This window comes from Oculina patagonica, chromosome 8, assembly GCF_052425735.1.
Source record: "Oculina patagonica isolate OP01 chromosome 8, crgOcupat, whole genome shotgun sequence".
NCBI classification, from domain to species: domain Eukaryota; kingdom Metazoa; phylum Cnidaria; class Anthozoa; order Scleractinia; family Oculinidae; genus Oculina; species Oculina patagonica.
The window spans coordinates 17,769,337-17,790,524 of record NC_135765.1 but is presented as its reverse complement, the minus strand read 5'-3'; the positions used below and the strand labels follow the sequence as shown (position 1 = coordinate 17,790,524).

The 21,188-nt window shown below is 36.9% G+C and overlaps 2 protein-coding genes across 13 annotated transcripts in view; both read right to left on the bottom strand.

Annotated features, from left to right (window-relative positions):
- Window positions 1–13,221, bottom strand: part of LOC144662773 (hemicentin-1-like) — a 59,732-nt gene extending 46,511 nt beyond the window's left edge. For 7 of the 12 annotated variants that reach the window (XM_078523674.1, XM_078523676.1, XM_078523675.1 and 4 more), the window contains exon 1: window positions 13,005–13,221. In XM_078523674.1, coding sequence (XP_078379800.1) covers window positions 13,005–13,083 — 79 coding nt within the window. In that variant the 5' untranslated portion in view covers window positions 13,084–13,221. The remainder of the gene's footprint in view (window positions 1–13,004) is intronic. The other 5 variants (XM_078523677.1, XM_078523683.1, XM_078523686.1 and 2 more) reach the window with 1 other exon arrangement.
- Window positions 2,259–7,763, bottom strand: LOC144663156 (uncharacterized). The gene is made up of 9 exons (XM_078524087.1): window positions 7,694–7,763; window positions 6,103–6,243; window positions 5,718–5,830; window positions 5,178–5,219; window positions 4,590–5,036; window positions 3,976–4,278; window positions 3,283–3,403; window positions 2,954–3,033; window positions 2,259–2,615 (listed from the first exon to the last, which is right to left on the bottom strand). Exons 1-9 carry the CDS (start codon window positions 7,761–7,763, stop codon window positions 2,259–2,261), a joined length of 1,674 nt encoding a protein of 557 aa, XP_078380213.1.
- Window positions 13,222–21,188: the final 7,967 nt, after the last annotated feature.

Sequence of the window (21,188 nt, the reverse complement as noted above, 5' to 3'; positions counted from 1 at the left end):
ATAACTACACAAGGATGACGAAAAACTTATGTATAACCCCCAGTCTGCTTTTAGATTTTTAGTTAAGAGAATTGAACCCCTTTATAATAACTGATTCCACGGCATGGTAGTTGTGATTGCCATAGCTTCCATTTCGCGGAAAAAGATTGCCTGTTGCATCATCGTCCAAAAACCGCTGACTACATCGTGAATTGATCGCGTTGCAAGTTGTAAGAGCATCGCTACTCGGTCCCAGACCTCGTTTCTTCCCCCCCCTGCAAAAAACGCTTTACACACTTACATCAAGCTACATGTACCTTTACATTCAGTAGACAACAGAGGTAAATCAGTGTTACAACATAAAGGTCGCTGGATTTGTAAAAATCACTAGAGATAAAACTTTGCAGATGATTCAGTAAAAAAAGTTTCAAGTTCGATGAGCCAGTCACATGCTGGAAAATTCAAACTTGCGCTATTCTTCATGTCACAAATAACCGAAAAGATCCCCGAAAATCTAGGGAGAAAATCTGGGGCTTTTAGAAATGCTTTCCAGCACCCAAGAAAATCGGCCCTAAAAGGTTTTTGGGCGTGACGTTTTCGGGTCTTTTGAGAAATGCACGCCTGGTCTTCTGACCAGGAAATTAACTATTATGTACCTTCCATTGTTTATTTAAGCTTCTGTTAGTGATGGCTGGAAAATTTTGATTGGTATTAGTGAACACTTAAATAAAAGCACACAACTCTTGATCACATTTACTGCAATAACATTCCTAATCGAAAGTTTGTCGAATAAAAACTAAGTTAAAGTTGATTCACGACTTCAGAAAGAGTGTGATCTTGAGAATGAGGTAGAAACTTAATGTAAAAAAAACCAGCTTCCATCGATTTAGCAGGTGGTCGCTTTTAAAAGCTCGTTCTTGAAAACGGCAAGCTCTAGTTACGACCACTTTTCTCGAATTCCCACAACACATTGAAGCTTACATAAACCAACGATCAGACTGTTCGCTCTTTGTTAACAATGCAAACTATAGAAATGTTCTTGCTGCGTGTAAAATAAATAAAATTAACGCACAATTTGTCATGCAGCTTTCGTTTTAAACAAAAGCCAGTACACATTTCACAGAAATACGAGTACAAATATACTAGTTACTGTCCTTAGATAACACCCTTAAAGTAAAATTCTTAAAACAAGGCAAAAAAATCCTTGTTTTAAGTTCCTGAGGTAAGACTTTTAAATCCTTAAAATAAGCAACACTGAGGCTCAAAACAATACACAAGCATCTTGAAATAAGAAATTTATTTCTTATTTTGAGTAACCATAACAAGAATCTTAAATCTTAAAACAAGAGTCTTAAAACATGAAACTAGAAAATAAGTTCTTGATCTAAGAAAACTGTTTAGGTTAAACAATCCTTAAAATCAGGAAACCATTTCCTGATACGAGATTCAAAATATCAATGACAATCTAGGAATTAGCACCAGTACAAGTACATGTATGCTAAATTATATGATCACAGCTTCTCTGCTAGTCCACTGACTAGATATAGTCTGAGTCCAGTTAAACTCTGTGTATACATGCAGGGCTAGTGTAAAACAGGCTCCCAGTTAGGGAGTAGGCAAGCTAAGTTAAGGTTTTGGTGGCAAAATATTTTCCACCTGTTAGAAATCATAATTATAAACAGCAGCTAGTTTCCTTAGCTTGAAAAAATCATTCTCAAGGTGATAAATATTGTCACATTGATATTGGCTTTTTCTCTTCAATGAAAAAAATTTTGAAGTACACTGTACCCAACGACAACACTTACTACTGTTTTTACTACCTGGCCTTATAACAGTAGTGTATAGCAATATTAAAGTGTATAAAATAGTGTCAAGCTAAGGTAACATCAACTGATTACGTAACATTACTAATTTAACAAGGACCCAAGTAGTGACACTTATATGTACAAGATAAGTCTGACAGTGGGTTCAAATTGTACCATGCAAATTTGTAATGTTGAAAAGAAAACAATCTTGCTTTGTAGACCCATAACACAAGAAAAAATAAGCTTCAAAGTGATCTCAAATTGTATACTCAAACACTAACAGTGCACAGCAATGCTGAGACTCTTAAGTAACTGGCATACATTTTTTAGTGTTCGAGCTTAAGGAGGACTCACAAGTCATAATAATCAGTTGAACACTTTCTATAAAGGATAACACAACAACAAGCTAGTACAAGTAACCCTGAAAATTGGGTGAATGTGATCCTCTCGGCCTTAAATACTCTCTACAGTGTTTTACTTTGGAAAGCTTTTAAAAAGCTTATTCTCGATTTGTTTTAAAATGTAACTTTTCCGTTTTGGAACTATACCAAGGACGTGTTCTTCCAAGAACTTGTACATGTTCTTTTCGGTGTCTCCATAGTGCAAATTAAATGCATAGAACACTGCAAGCAGTGTAATGACAGATGAAGTAAACACTGACTGTTTTGTCTGTGACTTGCACTCGCAAAGTACGTCCTTATCCACAATCACAAAGATCTGGGCTGTTCCCAAATTCTCTCTTGTAAATGGCTCTTCTTCCATGTTAAACAGCAAGTAGGGCAAAGTTGATGGGACCCTCTTTTGAAGGAAGCGCTCAATTTTTTCACCTTCCTATGAGAAAATAATAGCTTCAGTTAGTGATGAGTGTACAAAATAAATAATGATACGTGTTTTTGGGCAAGACAATAAAATTTTTTTATGTCTGTTTCAATGTTTGTTTCGATTTTGTTTTTCACGGCACATTAACATACTTTTGCTAGGGGCCTAATCAGCCCCATCAAGCCAAGGTAAATAAATGTTATTATTATTGTTATTATTATTATTCAAAACATGTCTGTTCTCATTATGAGGGGAAGAAGGAAAGAAGCTGTAAATCAATAGTGCAACAGTGTTAGCATCCCCCAAAAATACCTCTCTTAGCTGTTCATACAGTCAGATTCCTGATTTACCTTTAATGAAAGAAGCGGTGGTTGTGCATCAAATGGTTCATGTAAAGTCTTAAGTGCACATAATGCTGCAAAGGAGTCATCTAAAAAAGAAAAGAAAAGGTGATTGTTATTAAAATCAAGCACTTGGCTAGACCTGCCTGTTGCCTGCATGTCACTTGTAAGCACTTGTTGGCATTGCTTATAAGTAACTTGCACCATTAAAACCTTGTGCAGCCAGCTTTTTGAGCTAGCTCAACTTTTCCAAAACTTAATTTTGACAAATCCTCTTTCATTACAGACTAGTTTAAGTTAGACATGGACTTAAATAAGTGATTCTTTCAACAACTTACCATTGTTTTCTTCTTCTGTTTGAAAGCATTTTGATAGAGTGCTCCACCGTTCAATAAAGGTTTCATAACTGCACTTTGTTTTTGTAAGTTTTGAAATGTGTAGCTCCAGTTCACGTAGCAACTGCAATAATTCAATAGAAAAAGTACAGTAAGAATAGTACAGTACTCATGGAGAACTTAAAAGGGAAAATGAAAATGTGTGGTTCCAGAAAATATCCATACCCCCCACAAAAGGGATTTGCCCAATGACCCCCCCCCCCCCAACCCCTCTGGAAATTCCAATTTAGCTTCATACATTGCTTTAAAGTTTTGGGTCTTTGTGACCCCCCCTCTTCCCCGGAATTTCCAATTCCTTCTGTGGGGGGAGTATGGATATTTTCTGGAACCACACAATACACACACAAGGGCACTATTAACAAATTGTTGAATGAATGTTTTTCCCATGTAACACACATGTACTTGGCCAAGTACAGGTGTCTATAAAATATCCACAACCACAATGCCTCCAATTTTACATTTGTATATTAACCTTCCACACTCTGTTACCAGCAAAGACTTATACTTATTCATAATGTCCATTGTATTTGTCCATGTACTATATAAGCTAAATAAATTACTGCTTTTAACAAGCCAACACCCTCTTGACTTCATTTTGCTGGGAAAACCATAATGAATTTAATTATTAACTCTTACCACTTTCTCATGATCGAAATAAGGAAACTGTTCAAGCATGGTTGCCACAGCATTGTGACCACTAATGCTGGCAATTTTCTCAAAACGTGATGTGAAGGTGAGGCCTTGCAACTGTTCAACGGCTTTCCAATTTATGGCACCCTTCTTCTTAGCGGCCAGCTCCTTCCTAAGTTCCTTTTCATGTTTTTCACTGTCCTCCTTGCTTCCCATGCTCAGATAATCCACTTCAGGCTCTGCAACAGACTTTTTACTGGAACTTTTCCCATTTGAATAGCGCTTCTTTAACAGTCTTTTGGTGGAGCTCTTGGATGGTAGAAAAATGAAAACAAATAAAATTAATGTAAACAGCCAAGCATAGACATCAAGCTACTGCAACAGCAAATTACATTTATAAGCTTCATAGTTTAGTGCAAAACTTGTTCATATTATTTTAGACCATCAATTTATTAACTCTAAACAATAAAATATGACAAACATGTATATACACAGACTGTTCTTCACAATGACCTGCATGTATGACCTAGTATAATGGTAAAATATACTGCAAGTACCATTATACATGTAATTTGGATGAGGATATAGCTACAAAAAAATAGATGTTAAAATGAACTTACCCAGTACTGGAAGTCAACATCTTCAGGCCACAATGGTGGTTTTTCATCTTGTAAAACGGGCACTTCTTTACACAGGACTTTTGCAGCTTCTGTGAAATGTTCAGAGCTGAGATGTTCACCAGCATATGCTTTAAGACAGGTAACAGAGTCTCTGATCAATTGCCTTCTGGAGGTATCATCAAGGACACTATTGTCAGCAATGCTCTTTTTCACGGCATCTGAAATAGGTATCTTGAAATCATCCCCCAGCAGGTTTTCTCTCTCTTTTTTGTGTGGTACTAGTGGATACTGGCGGCTACTCCTTTTAAGAGGGTAAGGTGTACTCTTGTCCATCTGGGACTGGGACTGGGACTGGGACAGTGCATCTTCATCCATTGAACTGTATGGACTAAGTGTTGACAATGTCGAGTTTGGAGTTGAAGAGCGTGTTGGGGAAAACTGGAAGGTCTGCAATTAATGGAAATATGGGTCATTTACATGTACTGTATGTGCCTAAGTTGATTTAGTATATGTATATTTATATTATCTTTTTCAGGGTTGAAATATAACAAGAGAAATGTTTAATGAACATTCACTGATTATATGTACCTGATCTGCACTATCTTCTAAAACTGAAGACACTGGAGATTTCTGTTGGGACATAAGGCAATGTATATAAGTCAGGGCTGACAATTAGTACCATGAAGTCAAAGCCCATCCATTTACTATTTGAAATGTTTACACCACGGAACGATGTGTGGTTCCATAAAATGTCCTTATTCCCCCCCCCCCCAAAGGAGTTAGGGGGAAGGTCTTAGGAAAAAATCCCTTCCATGGCATAATTTCTGGAACCACACAATAACACAAAATCCACGCTGGTCTAGCAAAAAAACAAACAAGCAGACAAACAATTCACACAAAATATTTTCTGTCAAGTTTTACACTATTGAAATTTCATTAGAATATTAAAGTACGTGCTTTTAAGAAATCAGACAGCGACTTCATCAAGAAATAAGAACTTGACAATATTATTTAAAAAGGCAAGACGCCAAATAATACCAAGAACATTTTAGTGTAACTTAGGTCTACTTAGCTGACTGGAAGACAATGAAAAAATGATGTCTGGATACCATCATAATATAAACTTACCATACTGCTGAGAAGGTCCCACAAACTTTTACGAGTGGGAAAGTCATCTGGGAATAGTTCCTTTAGATCTGTTCTTGTTAGTTTTAGAAACATCTTGCCATCCACATTGTTGCCTTTTGAAATAAAAAAGGGACTTTTAATTTCTAGACACCTATTAATGATGAAACAAGAGTATGGCCAATTCATAAAATGAATTAATGATGAACTGTAACAGTTTTCCTGCACAAAAGAATCAAGTGTTCCTGGGTCAAACATTTTTCAATAAAGCACAAGAGAAATAAGTTGACAAAAATAATTAAACAAATGCCAAAGCCCATGCTAACAGGAGACAACAACAAATGGTTACAGTTATGGACTAACAACATGGCACAACAAAACAGATTACCTTCGAGAACTTTACACTGACTTGGTGTGAATTGTTGTGTCTGAAGAAACTGAGCAAGTGATTTGCTACTAAGGGTTTGCAAATCTGGGGACAATATCCCACATACTTCTGGATTGTCCGTGTCCATGACAAAAGAAATGCCTATCAAATAAATATCAAGTAAAAGGTGTATAGTATCAATGTGTGAGGTGGCCTACAATAAAGATCAATTTCATAGAGGCTACATTACTTTATTCAAATGGAACTCTTGATCCCTCTTTCCTTATGGTTTGTTTATTTTGTCCTTTTTTTTTTTGGGGGGGGGGGGGAAGCAGAAACTCCTCCCCAGCCAATCTTCGGTTTCTATGTACCGCACAAGCCCCATCTGCAACCCCCTTTAGCCCCACAAGTACATACATCAAAAATACTTTCTTTTGTTTACTTATATGGATCACATTTTTCCTTTTAACACCTGTTTAGACCAGCTATATTGTCTTTCATGTACTTGGCTAATACTCCCTTAAACAGCCAATAATTTTATATAAAACCAGTAAGTTACTCTTGGTTGCAGTCAAAAGTCAACCAGTGAAAGGTGGCAATCTTTCTTTCACTGTCAAATCGCCTTTTTCCGCTCAACTCCACCTTACAAACCCTGTCGCTTGCACCATTTCGGAAACATTGGCCATGCAGGCTTTGAAGGGATTGTGTCACGGATTTAGTCAAGGATTTAGTCAAATTTAGTCAAGGAAAATGACCATCAAATTCGGTGAAATATAAAAATAACCTCTTAAAACATTGAACAAACATTTCAATAACACAGCAAATACAAACGAAGGTAGGGATGGCCAAAAGTGACGAAGATTGAAACGGATTGCAATATGGGTTTTTGAAATATAATTTGTTGGGCTGAACAGTTTTCAAAGTCAGTCTTTTTTGCTTGTAACTTTACATTATAACGCCCGGGAGACACATTTGGTTGCAATGAAGCTATGGTTTTGTCATTTAGATCCACAGAAGTAATTTCTTTGCAAACATTAAGTTTTATAGCAAGTATTTGGCAAAACACATGTGACACAGTCCCTTTCAAACAAACCGCAAGTCTCCGATCCAGCGCGATGTTACTTTTAAGTTTTACATTAACGCTTAAAAAAATCATTGTGGTGTCACACGAATTAAGTTCGCAATAACTGAAGGCAACTCAACGTATAAAACAAGGAAAACAGACAAACCCGACCGTAAATTGCGATGGGAAAGGACGTGCAGACCGAGGCAAGCGAGCGCGCGGGAAATTGAGCGTGGTGGGAAAGGCGGCCGTATTTGAGAACAACAAGATTGTATGTGTCCAGAGACGGCGAAAATTCTAACACTTATCTTACCATCTGAAAAAAGCTAGCAAGAGAAAGTAAATGCACTGGACTGTAGTTAAGATGTTTCCAAAAATTCGTTGTGAGATGTTTGGCAAACAGCTGTTGATCGGTCACTTGCAATCTATCGGCCGACGGCCGACTCAGTGGGCTTCATAATTGCACGTCGACTTGAAATTGCACGGTAAAAACTGAGCTTCTTACGCTAAGTTAATAACTACAATAAAAAATAACGTGCAGCCACTCACCTGAAAGGTTGGGAGCTTGACAAACCAACTGTAAAAGACTTGAAAACACGAGTTGAAGTGCCACAAACATCTCCTCGAGTTCCCGCCAGAACCCCCAGCGAACAAAGTACCCGGATTCTTGCGAGCAGCGCTTTTGTTTAATCCAACCAATGACGTTATTGGTTGTGATTTCGCGGGTTTCTTCGGCCAATAAGAAGCGTTGTAATATTCGCTTGATGACAACTGAAACAAACTTACCTTCCCAAAACGGCTGTCATAATGTTTTCGTGGAAATGTGCATTTTGCGTCTTTTCGAGTATCTTTCTGCACGTCTTGTTAACTCACTTGAATACGAGACATAACAGTGAAAACGATTTTTTCGCGTATTGTGGTATCGATGGCTGCGACCGAAGGTTTCAAAAGGCCAATACATTCGCAAGACACGTCAGAGAAAAACACAGCTCATATCTCTACAGTGACAGACAGAACGTTAAATTGAACACCCTGGAGAATAGTACTGGTAAGTTTTCGTTAATGATTTATGTAGAAACGTCAGGCTGATCACGCTTCAGGCCATGCTTTAACGCAAACGCAATGACGACCAATGACTGACATGTGCTTCTCGCGTGCCCTCCTCGACTTGTCCTCGTAAGATTCCTCTTCCACGCGCGAGGCTCACTCCAGTTGCGTGGTCAATATAATTTGAAAGGATTTCAAAACTTATATTAACTAGTAATACGTGACTCGCAGGGCCTCGCGAAGCTCTGGAGTGGATTATTTGAAGTTGAACATTGTACATATTCAATTTTCCACAGTAGGCAGGAAGATATATTTGTTAAAAATTAGTAACGGGCATGGCCGCGACACCCTCGTTCCTGGGTCTACTCCGCTTTGAAGATGGCGGCTCTTTCAGGTTCGTAAAGAGGTATAAAGCGTTGGGAAGCGCAGGCTATTTTCAAAATCATCGACAAATAATTGGATAGTCGCATTTTGGACATTTATTTGAGGGCATTAAAAAAAAGAAGAACGAACGGCAGGAGGATTCGAACCCTCCGCCCGCGCGCCCCTGATGGCGATGAAAGGTTTATAGCCTGAATAGGCGTTGAGGGAGTATTATGTGGAAATCAGTGTTATTTTAATCCGAAAAGAAAAACGATAAAAATGAAAGGCTCAGGAATCGAACCCACAAAAAAAATAAGGAAAAAAAAAAAAAAAAAAAAAAACCCTAGCCGGATTCGAACCCGCGCCCTCAGTCCCGAAGATCTGATTTCAAGTTCGACGCCTTACCATTAGGCCACCGATTTAGGCCACCAGCACGCGGCGGCCGTGTGACGTCATTTCCGCCACACACCAAGCTCACAAATAAATAAATATATATATATACATGACCGTAAACTCCACACGAGATTTCATCCCGCCTGAGCCCTTTGAGGGACAAAATTATACACCCCGCTACGCTCGGCCTTCGGCCTCGCTTCGCGAGGAATTAAAGAATGCCAACAAAACAGTCTCTCTATTTGATAATTTATTTCAGGCCACTGGGTTGCCAGTGAACCATGGCCAGACGATAACTCACTTCATGAAGATATACCCAGCAGTGGTTCAAGTGAGGCACAGGATCCAGATGATTGGGATTCTATTCCAGAAGATGCAAATTTCCCTCTTTCAGATGATGAATCTACATCTTCAGAGATAGGTCCCCCAAATCAGACCCACAGTGAGGAGCCATTGGCTGATATTGCTGGAAAGTACATTCTGAAAATCAAAGAGGAAAACAGGCTGACCCAATCAACCATGCAAAAAGTTGCCCAAGCAACCTCTGACCTCTTCAGTGTTGCTTGTACGAGACTTAAGAGAAAAGTAGACGAAGCTTTTAAAGAGGCAAATATAGAACAATTACCTGGAATTGATGCTGCATTTGAAGAAGTTATGACTCCCTTTGAACAGCTTGATGCTAAGTGGATGTTGCCTGAATTTACACGAGACAAGCTGCCTTATGTAGTATGTGCATGATTCATATATATTTTTTCACTTTACTTAGTTTGCCATTTATGTATATGCTATCTTGATTATTCAACTAGTTTTTCATCAATGATTTACACTTAGGGAAAGTTAATTTAATATGGAAGGGGGGTGTATGAAGTTGTTGAGGGGGGGCTCTGAAAATTTTGGGGTTTTGATAGGGGGCTCTGAAAAAATGTTGCAGTTGCAAGAGGCAGGGGCACAAAATTTTTTCCTTGATATGAACAAAATATTTTTCCTTAAAAAAATGACAATATAAACAAATAAAATTCTTTATTCTTTGAAATTTTAGTCAAACGCATTGTTGTAATCTAATTTTATTTTTTTTAAGGCACCTGTGAAGAAAGTTTTGAATTGTAAAAGAACTTTTAGAAGAGTTCGAGGAAAGATCAGACGTCTGCAAGTGGACAAAGTATTCTATTATGTTCCCATTTTAAAGACATTACAAGAACAGCTCAAATCCAAAACACTCCTAAAAATGGTATACTCAGGAAAAAAGCCTATTACCGGTAATTCAGAAAACAGTGATTATTATCTGCATGACTTCAACGATGGTTTCTTTGTGCGCAACCATGCCTTGTTTTCCACGGATGACAATGCCCTTAAGTTGTTGATCTATTATGATGATTGCAATATTGCAAACCCCATGACAAACAAAATTCATCCAGTAGGATTATTTTATTATCAGCTTGCAAATATAGATCCTGTTTACCGTGGGAAATTAAAATCAATTCACCTTTTTGCTATTTGCAAGAAGCAATACATAAAAGAATTTGGATTAAATGAGATATTAAAGCCCTTAGTGGAAGACCTCAAAGAACTCGGAAGTGAAACTGGTTATCCTTTTAACATAGCAGGTGGAACAGTATATTTACGAGGTGCAATTCTTGCCGTCATAGCTGACACTCCAGCAAGCCAAGCTGTTGGCTGTTTTAAAGAAAGTGTTGGTGGTGCTAAGAGGAAGTGCCGACACTGCATGACAACATGGGAAAAAATGCAGGAACACTTTACAGAAGAGGAATTTATTCTACGCAGTAGTGATCTTCATGAAAAACAGGTCTATACAATAGAAAATGCTGGGTCGAAGTATTTAAGGGAGTATTTCTCTAAAGAGTACGGAATAAATAACAGAGCGAAGATCTTAGAAGCCCCACATTTTGATGTTACTAAGCAGCTGCCCCAAGACATTATGCATATTTTCCTTGAAGGCATTTTAAGCTATGAAATGAAATTTCTTTTCAAATATTTGATTGATAACAAGCGTTTAACACTTAAAGACTTGAACCAAGACATTGACCACTTTTCTTATGGTTATTCAGAGACAAATGACAAGCCTGCTCCAATCAAAGAAGCTGACCTAGAATTCAAGTCTTCTTCAAATCTGGGCCAAAGTGCAAGTCAAATGTGGTTGTTGGCTGGCATTCTTCCATTTATTTTGGTTGATAAAGTAAATAGTGAAGATCTACATTGGAAAAATTTCCTATCCTTGCTTGAAATTATGGGAATTTGTTTTGCTCATAAAGTTAGCCTTAACTCTGTGATTTATCTTAAACAATTAATTAAGGAACATTTGAGCTCATTTAAAAATGTATATCCCAATGCAAGGATATTACCTAAGCAACATTATTTAGTTCATTTGCCAACACAAATAATGATGTTTGGGCCACTCATTAGAAGCTGGTGTATGAGATTTGAAGCTAAACACTCCTACTTTAAGGATATGGCTCGCAAGATTAAAAACTTCAAGAACCTGCCATTATCTCTTGCTGAAAGACATCAGGCAATGGAAAGTGCAGCAGCAATTCAAATTAATGAGGGAAGTGATACTGATTCATGTCAATTGATAGACAAAGATCTACAGCTTGGGAAAGGGAAAATGCTTCTTGACCATGAAAAAGAATATGCTGTCAATATGATAAAAAGGTTTTATGAAGTAAGTGACACCATTCAAGTATTGCAATATAACTCCATTACAGTGTATGGTACTTGTTATAAGCCAGGTGTGAATAATTTTCTCCTCATAGGTGTGGATGATATAGGACTACCAATGTTTGGAAAACTGGAAAAAATCTGGTTTGTTCCTTACAATGGACCTTTTTTTGTTGTCATGGCTATGACAACTTCTTCTTTTTGTGAGAAGTTAAATGCATTTAAGATTTCAGAGCCAGAGTTAGCACAAGGATATGATATTATATCTCATGCTGATCTTTCATATTATGAAGTGTACCATGCTCATACGCCAAGGGGTGGAAATGAACAGTACATTGTGGTCATGGAAGGCATCCTAGACTGTTGAGCTTTCAAAGCATCAATTATACTATTGACAGCTAATAAGAATTAATGTATCCGATAATAAAACACTTCTTCAGATTTTTACTGTTGGGTTCAATCTTCAATAAATTAATTTAGAGCTTAATTAAGGCTTGTAAAGGGTTAAGTATTTGTCTGAGTCTATATTGATTTTTGGGTAATTTTTTCACTCAAAATTGCCCAAAATTTATTTTGCATCCATAAATTAAGGTAAATTAGTAGGTCTGCAGAGATGCATGTCGATGTTGCAAATAATTTAATCCAATAATGGATTCATTTTGTATATCATTGTAAACATGTAAAATTTAACCTACCCATAATTTAGTTTTCAAGTTTAATATGCTGAACTGTAGTTATTTCATTGTTACTGTTTAAACGTTTGTCTCTTGTTCCTAATTTTTGTAATACTGCAACTAAATTGGGTTACTATACATTGTTGATTAAACTTTTGCATTGGAGTTATATTTCGTTTCTGTTTTTGTCATTAATTTGTCATCCTTTTCTCTGACTTATTACATGACATTTTGTTAAAAAAAAATTCACATTTTCATTGACTTGTAGCAATGACCACTGATGAAAATAAAGGCATTTCCTTTGGCACTTGAAGATCTGCAGTAATTTTTTAGATTTCAACTTAAAACTAGATGACGATCAGGTGCTTGTTTTAAGATGTCTGTCATCTTCATTTCTTGAAACTAGATCACAATGGTGCTTGTTTTAAGATCTCTGTGATCTTTATATCTTGTAAGATCTTAGTAGCTTAAAAGTAGTTTTTAAGTTCTTGAAACTAGATCACAATGGTGCTTGTTTTAAGAACACTGTGATCTTTATTTATTGTAAGATCTTACGTACCTTAAAACTAGTTTTGATGTACTTAAAGTGAGAACAACAATCCTTAATTCAAGACCAACGTCCTTGAAATAAGGATTTTTACTTTAACAGTGTAAGAGATCTTAACTCAATGCTAGTGGCTTAAATTTAAATAAAGTATTAAACGTACCGATAACTGGAGCATTGCTCAGTGAAATAGCCACAACAACAAACCACCAATTAGGCAAACTCCGCAAAGGAGCGATCATTTTTTGCTAAAGTATCCGACAGTCAGCAGAAGAACCTTTTTAACTGCACATTACAGTAATCGGCCAGGATACTTCAATTTGACCGTCCGCTCCAGATTTTGGAAGCACAAACTGTCAAACGCCCCGAAACTCGCATGCTTTAAATAATATGTTGAATATCAGACACATTAAAATTAATGGGCTAGCAAGAAACCACATAACTATAAACATACCCAGATGGCCGACACACTGCCATTGTTCATAACAATCACCCGCAATCAATGTTTACATCAAGCGCCCATCCAACGCAGAAAGAGAGCCAAAACATCCCTCTGGGAAATGCCTATTCACCTCGTCATGTCTTTTTACGGTGACCTTTAGAATTCAAACAAAAGTTTGTAAATTCAATTGAAGAAAGCTAATTAAAAACTGCACTGTTTTCAGATGCTTCAGAATGTTCACCATTTTCGTCCTTTCGCGCCTTCAAAGTCTGAACGCCGCCGTCTGCCAACCTCGTTCCCGGGCGCGCTGCTTTCTTGGTGCTTAGTCTCCCAACGGTCTCGTTTTGTCACGTGTAAACTGTAAAAAATAGGCACGCATTACGTGCAGAAGCGGTAACTGATTTTAAAGTAAGTTTGTTAGGGGAATGAGATTTCGGGAGAGTCAAAATGAAATCAATTTTCGGTGTGGAATCTGTAAAGGAGAAAAACTAATTCAGGGGAATCTATAAATGGTAAAGAAAAAACTGAAGTTGCTCCGTGTGGTTCGAAATGCGTACATGTGTGTGCAGGTGTGAGTTTCATACCCCCCCCCTTTTTAACTTTTTTCCTATATAACTCCCATAAAAACCCGGCACGGGCCAATGAAAAAGGCGGGGGCGTTTAAAGAGAAAATATGGTACTACTTGAAAGTGAATAATTTTTAAAAATTTGATATATACATTATTTCACCTCGAAAAGTCTAAATAGTTTTACGAAGAAAAGTGTTCCTTATTATCATTACAATAAATTTCCCCAATTCAATGTTTATATGCCCCTTGGGATCATGTTGAAATGTTATCATTAACAACAACAATCTAATTCACATATATAATAGGAGCAGGAACTCTCGACAAATCGGCTACTGGGCTTACAAAGGGAGCCCCCGTTACAAATGCTAATTTATAACATGCTTATTTGTAAAATGTTATTAGGGCGATCAGTGTTTGACATAATAAAAATTTGGTTTGAAGGTAACAGAGAGTTACCGAAAATTCTTTCAGTTTTATACGTTTTTTACCAACCGATTTTAAGATCAGATAAAAACCAAATTTTTATTATATTTGTGAAATGCTTAGTTATAACTTCTCCACTGAAGAGAAAAAGTATCTTTTTCTATCCAAATGTTTGGTTATTATAATCCGATTTTACTCGAATCTTTCAAAGCACAAACAAATACAATGAGGATAAGCACAAAGAGCGTCTGCGTAGGAGGCTAATGAAATGGCGGATCTCTTAGAAAACACTGAATACATAACTGACATAACGCGACTTTGACGGTTGTCAAACGCCGCAGGCAGTTTTTTTTTTCTATTTCGGCGAGTGTCGTTCAAATTAAAGTGGAAGAATGAGAAAAGATAGTTAAATAGTCCCAACATAGATTAAGAAACGAGTATTTTTACATTTAAGATGCTTCGCGTCCTAATCAAATTGCTAATCCAAAAAAACCTTATATTTCAAACAGTTTTCTTGTTTTTGCATACATGTATTGCAAACAATTCCAAGTTTCCTTCACTTATAGTTACTATGCTTCATTTTACGAGCTACCCTCGGTGTCAGAGGCTTTTCTTTTCTTCCTCTCCTATCCACCGCGCGCGAGAAAAATCCTCTGGTACCATGCTATTTACGAGCAGGCGAACAGGCTTCACGACCGGTTATCAGATGGGGCCTTTGAGGGGAAAGAAGAAACAGAGCCCTTCCTGAATTTAATCCATGAGTGGACAGTTGACCTCACCCTTGATCCTCGTATGTTCATCAAGGGTGAGAGGAAAGGCGATACTAACTTGTAGTATCTCTAAATTCAGCCTTAGTTAGTAGATTCAGCCTTGGCAGATTTTTTGATGTGACCATAGTTAGTAGACAATTGTCTGCCTAGGTTCTCAATGTTGCTATGACAACCGTTTAATAACCTGTTGGTTTACCCAAATGCTGAATTGTCTGGTGACGATATTTTTCAAGTTGTTTTTCCAGATCTTTGCAATTCGTTTTCACATAAACTTCCAATTTTTCATACTCGTTACGAGAAAACAGAAAAATCCAAAATGGTATATTTTATGACGTTATTTTACAGTGAGAAATTTATTCATCGTAACTTTAATTCTCCACATATTATTTAAGTGACTTTTATTTTCCTTGATACTTAAAGTTACGTTAATGCTGAATATGTAAAGTAATCGAGGCTCCCAGATTGCGAGAACGAATCAATAGCATTGGGTTGGAGAACCTTCCTTTTTGTCTTTCTCACTTCTATAAGCCCGTTTAATTCCTCTACAATCTGCATGGAAACCTAAAAAAGGCTGCTGCAGTAAAGGAAGCGTACCGAGAACACGCGATTTCGAGCCGGAACGTAGATTGACGCGACCAAGTTGAGGCCTTTGCTCATTTCCGAGTGCTTTTTCTCTCCGTTTCCAAATTAGACCTAACGCAAGACATCATCCTAGCTAACTTGCAGCAAAGGTTACTGTAAAACAAACAAGCGTATCTCGGAGACTTGTTTTCTTGCAGCGGGTGGTAGAGGGGGTAGACGTTACATGCGAGCGAGTGTTGAGCAATAAAAAAAGTGGCTGGGTAAACTCGCCGGCCTGACGAACCATTGGAGACTGTTTGAGGTGATTCAAACTGTATATCAAACATATCCGTTTTACTTTCTTGTTACAGCTAGATGTAGAAGGTATAGTCTATACCCGTATGGCTACATCAATATTGACTAGTCCCCAGTCGTCTCTTTTGCAAAAGTTGCAAGACGCGAAGGATGAAAGGAGGGAAGGAGGGAAGACTAGAGACGTTGTCTCCTTCGCTCCGCTTCCTCCTTGCCATGATTCTCTTCTAAACTCACGACCGACTCCAAAAACGACTGAGGACGAGTCAGTTATCAATTAGCAAAATGGTAACGTTAAAGCAGTCAAAAGAATGAAATCTGGTGAACGTTTCTCTTCTCTCAGTTCTCTTTTCTTTGCCCCACGCTCGTGACATGAACTTTACATTTTCTTATTTCTCTCTTTGTTATATTTTCATTGGGAAAATTGCTTCAAACTCTGTTCCACCAAAGTGTTATTTCTTTTTTCAAAAATTAAAGACTAAATTTCCTGTTTCTTCAATTTTAAGTCCATGTACGGGCTCGCTTCGGAATGCATGCTTTATTGCAACATCTCAATTTCGTTAGCCCTGTCAGTCAAGAACCAAGTTCAAAACTTGAAACATACGATAAAAGAGTATAAGTTATACTATTTAAGATGGTTTTAAAGGAAATGTTTTTAAGAAGTTGTACATGTATGCCATCATGATTGTCAAGAAAAAGGGGAAAACACGTACGATCACACAGCTGTGAATTAATCAGCATTTAATGAGCGCTACAGTCTTTTACATATTACTATCAAAAAGCATTAAGACCCAAGTGAATAAAAAGGATGAGAGGCAGGCCTTTAAAAAGCGAGGATCAAAACCAAACCAGCTGCACACATTCCCGTGCTTGGATTTAAGATGGCGAGTTGAAAACTGCTTATTATTTACCACCAGTGTTCTTTTTTGACTCGCTTCCGAAGGCAACTACCTTCATCCTGTTGACTTCACAACAGAGTTGTTAAGCCTCATACTGAATAATGTAAGGTTATACGGTTAATATTAAAAAAAACTTATCAGCATTTAATTAGAACTATTACACTAGTAAAAAGCATTAGAAGCTAAAAAAACAATAATAAAAGACTGACACTGTGTGGCAGAAGACCTTTACACTCTAAGAGTGCTAAATCAAGCTGTTCTTCAACCAATCATAACGTACGTTTACCCGCCTTTGGTACTACTTCTAGTTTTTTGCTTGGTGTTTTGACTGTCTCACTGCATTATTTGGTTTTATAAAACCCCCTCTGCCCCCTCTAACTTTATTTGCATACCGGAAAAATGCAACGAGAATTCCCCACACCTTGGGCGAGAACCGTTCTTCCAAAGGCAACTACCACACATGTTGACTCTGTTGGCTGGACAACAAAGCTGTCAGTACTGTAAGTAAGGTTACATGGTTAATAAAGCATCAATATTGTAATGTCTGATTAATATTATTCGTGAATGAAGTCAGATTCAATGGCAGAAAAAAGAGCAATGTTAACTTTTCTACTAATAGCTGTACTTATGAAAACAATGGAGAGTAATGGTCAAAGTGGTTTCCCCACAAAGCATGCTTTGTCTGATTTCGCAAAAACAACGAAGTTACTTAATCGTTCTTAATCGAAGTCTGCAACGATTTCATTTACCGAAAAGAACATTAACATTGCTTGAACAATTTTCTTACCCAGAAACTGACTGTTTTATATATAAAACTAAAATGCAGCTATTGACGTTGGACGTCTGCTTAATTATTTTCATTATAACACACTCTGGATGTTTTGAACATCCGTCTCTAAACAATGGATAATGTCCATCCTTTTATCAAAAGCTTGAACTCAAACAAGTGAATGCTAAATTAGGAACGTCATAAAGAATGCTTAAAGTCTCAAGTAAACTGTACTGTTAGCAGGTTTCAAGACAAACAGCTTACAAACATTCACAAGGTTAGTAATGACTGGAAGTACCTAATATAATCAAAACAACAACAAAAAATAAACACAACAAGCAAAGATATTCAGTTTTGTTTCGTGGGTTTACTGGATGAAATGTAATGTTCTCACGACATTATATAAAAAGTTGATCGAAGTAATAGAACTTACGTCTGAGTATTTTGTAACAAAATGTATGTTTTCATATCTATTTTAAAGATGAACTATAAAAGCAACAAATAGCCAAAATTACTTTCAAAGTAGCCATGCCTAACAACTGAAGGGAACATAGAAAACATTATAACACTTAGTAAAGGTTCAAAGCGACTTAAAGGACAACATTCCACTGACGTAAAATCAGTAAGTACAATGCTGTGCACTTAGTGCATCGTGTGTGGGTGTGGGGTTTTTATATATTTATTTTTAAAGCTAACCAAATTCTATAAAAAATTATTGAAAATTACCAAATTAGTTTAATGACCCTTGTCACAATTTGTCACATTCAAAGTCATATCAAATTTCTATTATCTTTATAATAGCAACACAGCTGATAAATTACCGCCGGATTATTAAAATTATAAACTTTAAATTTAACCCCGTTGTGCATATATTTTTACGCTGAACAACGTACAAATTCATTGAAAATTACCAAATTGGGTAAATAACCTTTGTCACTATTACTATTATATTTTTATCGAACATTCAAATCAACATAGTAAACTTGTTTTTGATGGTTTTATCCATACCACACTAAAAGTGATAAAAGTTGTTTCTTAGATAGATCAACATTACATAAAACCCCGTGTTTGGCATATAATGCAGAAAGGTGTCCAAATATACACAATAACTGATAAGTGCAAAGATCGGAGTACAGAAACAGATAACTTCTAAGCCTCTAGACTACCAAGCCTTCAATCTTTTTTTATCACAATAACTGATAAGTGCAAAGATCGGAGTACAGAAACAGATAACTCCTAAGCCTCTAGACTACCAAGCCTTCAATCTTTTTTTATCACAATAACTGATAAGTGCAAAGATCGGAGTACAGAAACAGATAACTTCTAAGCCTCTAGACTACCAAGCCTTCAATCTTTTTTTATCACAATAACTGATAAGTGCAAAGATCGGAGTACAGAAACAGATAACTCCTAAGCCTCTAGACTACCAAGCCTTCAATCTTTGGCACTTTTAAATAGCTTTCAATTTAGCTAGTCCATACGGGCCAGCCAGGAAAGCGTGTTCAGTATTTAAAAGGAGCCTTGCTATTTCAATTGAAGCCATTGTATAACTTCTTCTTGGACCTTGACCCCTATGGACTTAGCTAAACACGGTTTTCAATCATTATGCTGATTGATGTTAAAGAAAGTCAATCTTGCTCTGTTCTATATTTATCGTAATATACGAGGCGGTCATAACATTGTGATAACCTCTAATCGTCGATGAGGCCGAAATAAGCTTGTGCAAAATGATTTACTCCTTTAGCACTCTATTCTATCAAGTACATTTTGTTTACTGAAAAAAATTATATTTACACATCGACTGCCTATTTCCTAAATTAAAATCTAGTCGAGAAGCTGCCTTTTCTACATTCACGGTTTACTTAAAGAAAAGTACTTCAAAGTAAGAGCAAAACATGCATACACAAATTTATGTCTTTCTTTATACAACTATAAAAATATAAAAGAAACAAGTTAATTACATGCACGGCAATACACCAATACTACAAAACGATACAAAACGTTTCTACACAGCTTTAAAACTTACGTCTTTAAAACAAGAACTTTAAGTATTACAAAAATATATCAAGCTTACGCCTCATCTATGTTTTACATTAAAATTACCATCTACAAATCTAAAAAAATAAACAAGCCACTAAGACTATGCCTTTAACTATTATGCATGACAAAAAAAAAAAGCTCTCGAGTAAAAACACTTGACCTCACCAAATTGCACAAGCAATGGCCCTTCCACCACTTTAGAAAAACGTCTCATTACTTGTTTCTTCGCCCTCGCCTGTTTTTGCTGCAGAGGCTTCCTCCTTAGTGTCGGTAGCTGTTTCCTGACTGTCTTTATTTCCAGGCAATGTAGCATCCCCTTTCAGAAACTGGGTGATATCTGCATACTGTGTTTCAACATAAGGTGCAGGCTTTTTGATCGGGGGCAGAACTTCAGGTGAGGTGGCCACTTTGGGCATTTCTCGCATTTGATTGAATTCACCCAAGTCAGCATAAAGAACCTCACCAGGCTTGGGTTTCTTCTGCAAGTAAATGTAAAACGTATTATATTGTACCACTACTACCCTTAGAAAACCGATATCTCTCACTTTGTCATAAACAGTGTGACAGCAGTAGCACCACTTAGATCGAGAAGCATCTCCAATTGGCTGTTTCTCCAGATCAAATTTAAAGAGGGGCTACCCTTGCTATTTACATTGTAACTTTAATACTAAATAGCAATAAAGAATTTCCGGTCGATAGTTCATTTCACTTAGCGAACTTAGACCTATACCCCATTCAAACCAGCAAAACATGTTTAGTTAAACCATGTTTAACAAAATAAAAATCAGCAACGAAGAAACAGCAAGACTGAATTATACTCGGGATTCAAGAAAGCTCTAACCTGTGCTTTCATTTTGCTAAATTTAAAGTCGACAAAGTTCCGTTAGCAACTTTTAAACTATCACTATAAACAAAGTTTTAAAAACTGCTTAAAATTGTTCATTTTTTCAAAAGAGACATTTCGAGAATAACCCTTCATTAGCTTCGTGAACGGGATTAAAGCTTTGGTGTGAATTGGGTACAGTCTTACAGTTTTCTTAATAGAACAAACTGCACCACATCGATTCAGATTCCCATCCCAACATTCACCTCCCCAAGTGGAACGTTATGATACAAAATGAGAATAGTTGGGTTCCGGACTTGGACTGACAGGAAATAAATGCTAAAAACCTAGATGACTACTGTAAGGTAAAATTTCTGTCACGCAGTTGTTATATGGTCTTATATGCTGTGGAGGTTGGATGGCTTGTTTGTCTGTATAACCACACTATGCATTGTTTGGACAGTCAGTTTCTTCTGCTGAACAAATCTGATTAGTTCAAGGAAGCTGTTACTAATCGCATTTTGTAAATTGAGAGCGTTTTTACAATAGATATATTTTTTTCAGCTCTTCAAAACATTCATTTTATATATGACGTTGTTCAGTCAATGTGTTATAAGGGGACCACTGTTTTACATTATGCAATCATTCTCCCTGGAGCCAACACAGACGCATTGACACAACATTGTATTCACATGAAACACACTACAACTACGAATAAAAAGTAAAAAAGACGATCAGT

What these genes read in the sequence shown, in the direction of transcription:
- LOC144663156 (XM_078524087.1), bottom strand. Translation starts at nt 7,763, where the DNA reads ATGTTTGTGGCACTTCAACTCGTGTTTTCAAGTCTTTTACAGTTGGTT. An exon ending in TCAAGCTCCCAACCTTTCAG is followed by an intron (nt 6,244 to 7,693) that starts GTGAGTGGCTGC and finishes TTTATTTGATAG; the next exon opens with GCATTTCTTTTGTCATGGAC. An exon ending in TAGAAGATAGTGCAGATCAG is followed by an intron (nt 5,037 to 5,177) that starts GTACATATAATC and finishes CATTAATTGCAG; the next exon opens with ACCTTCCAGTTTTCCCCAAC.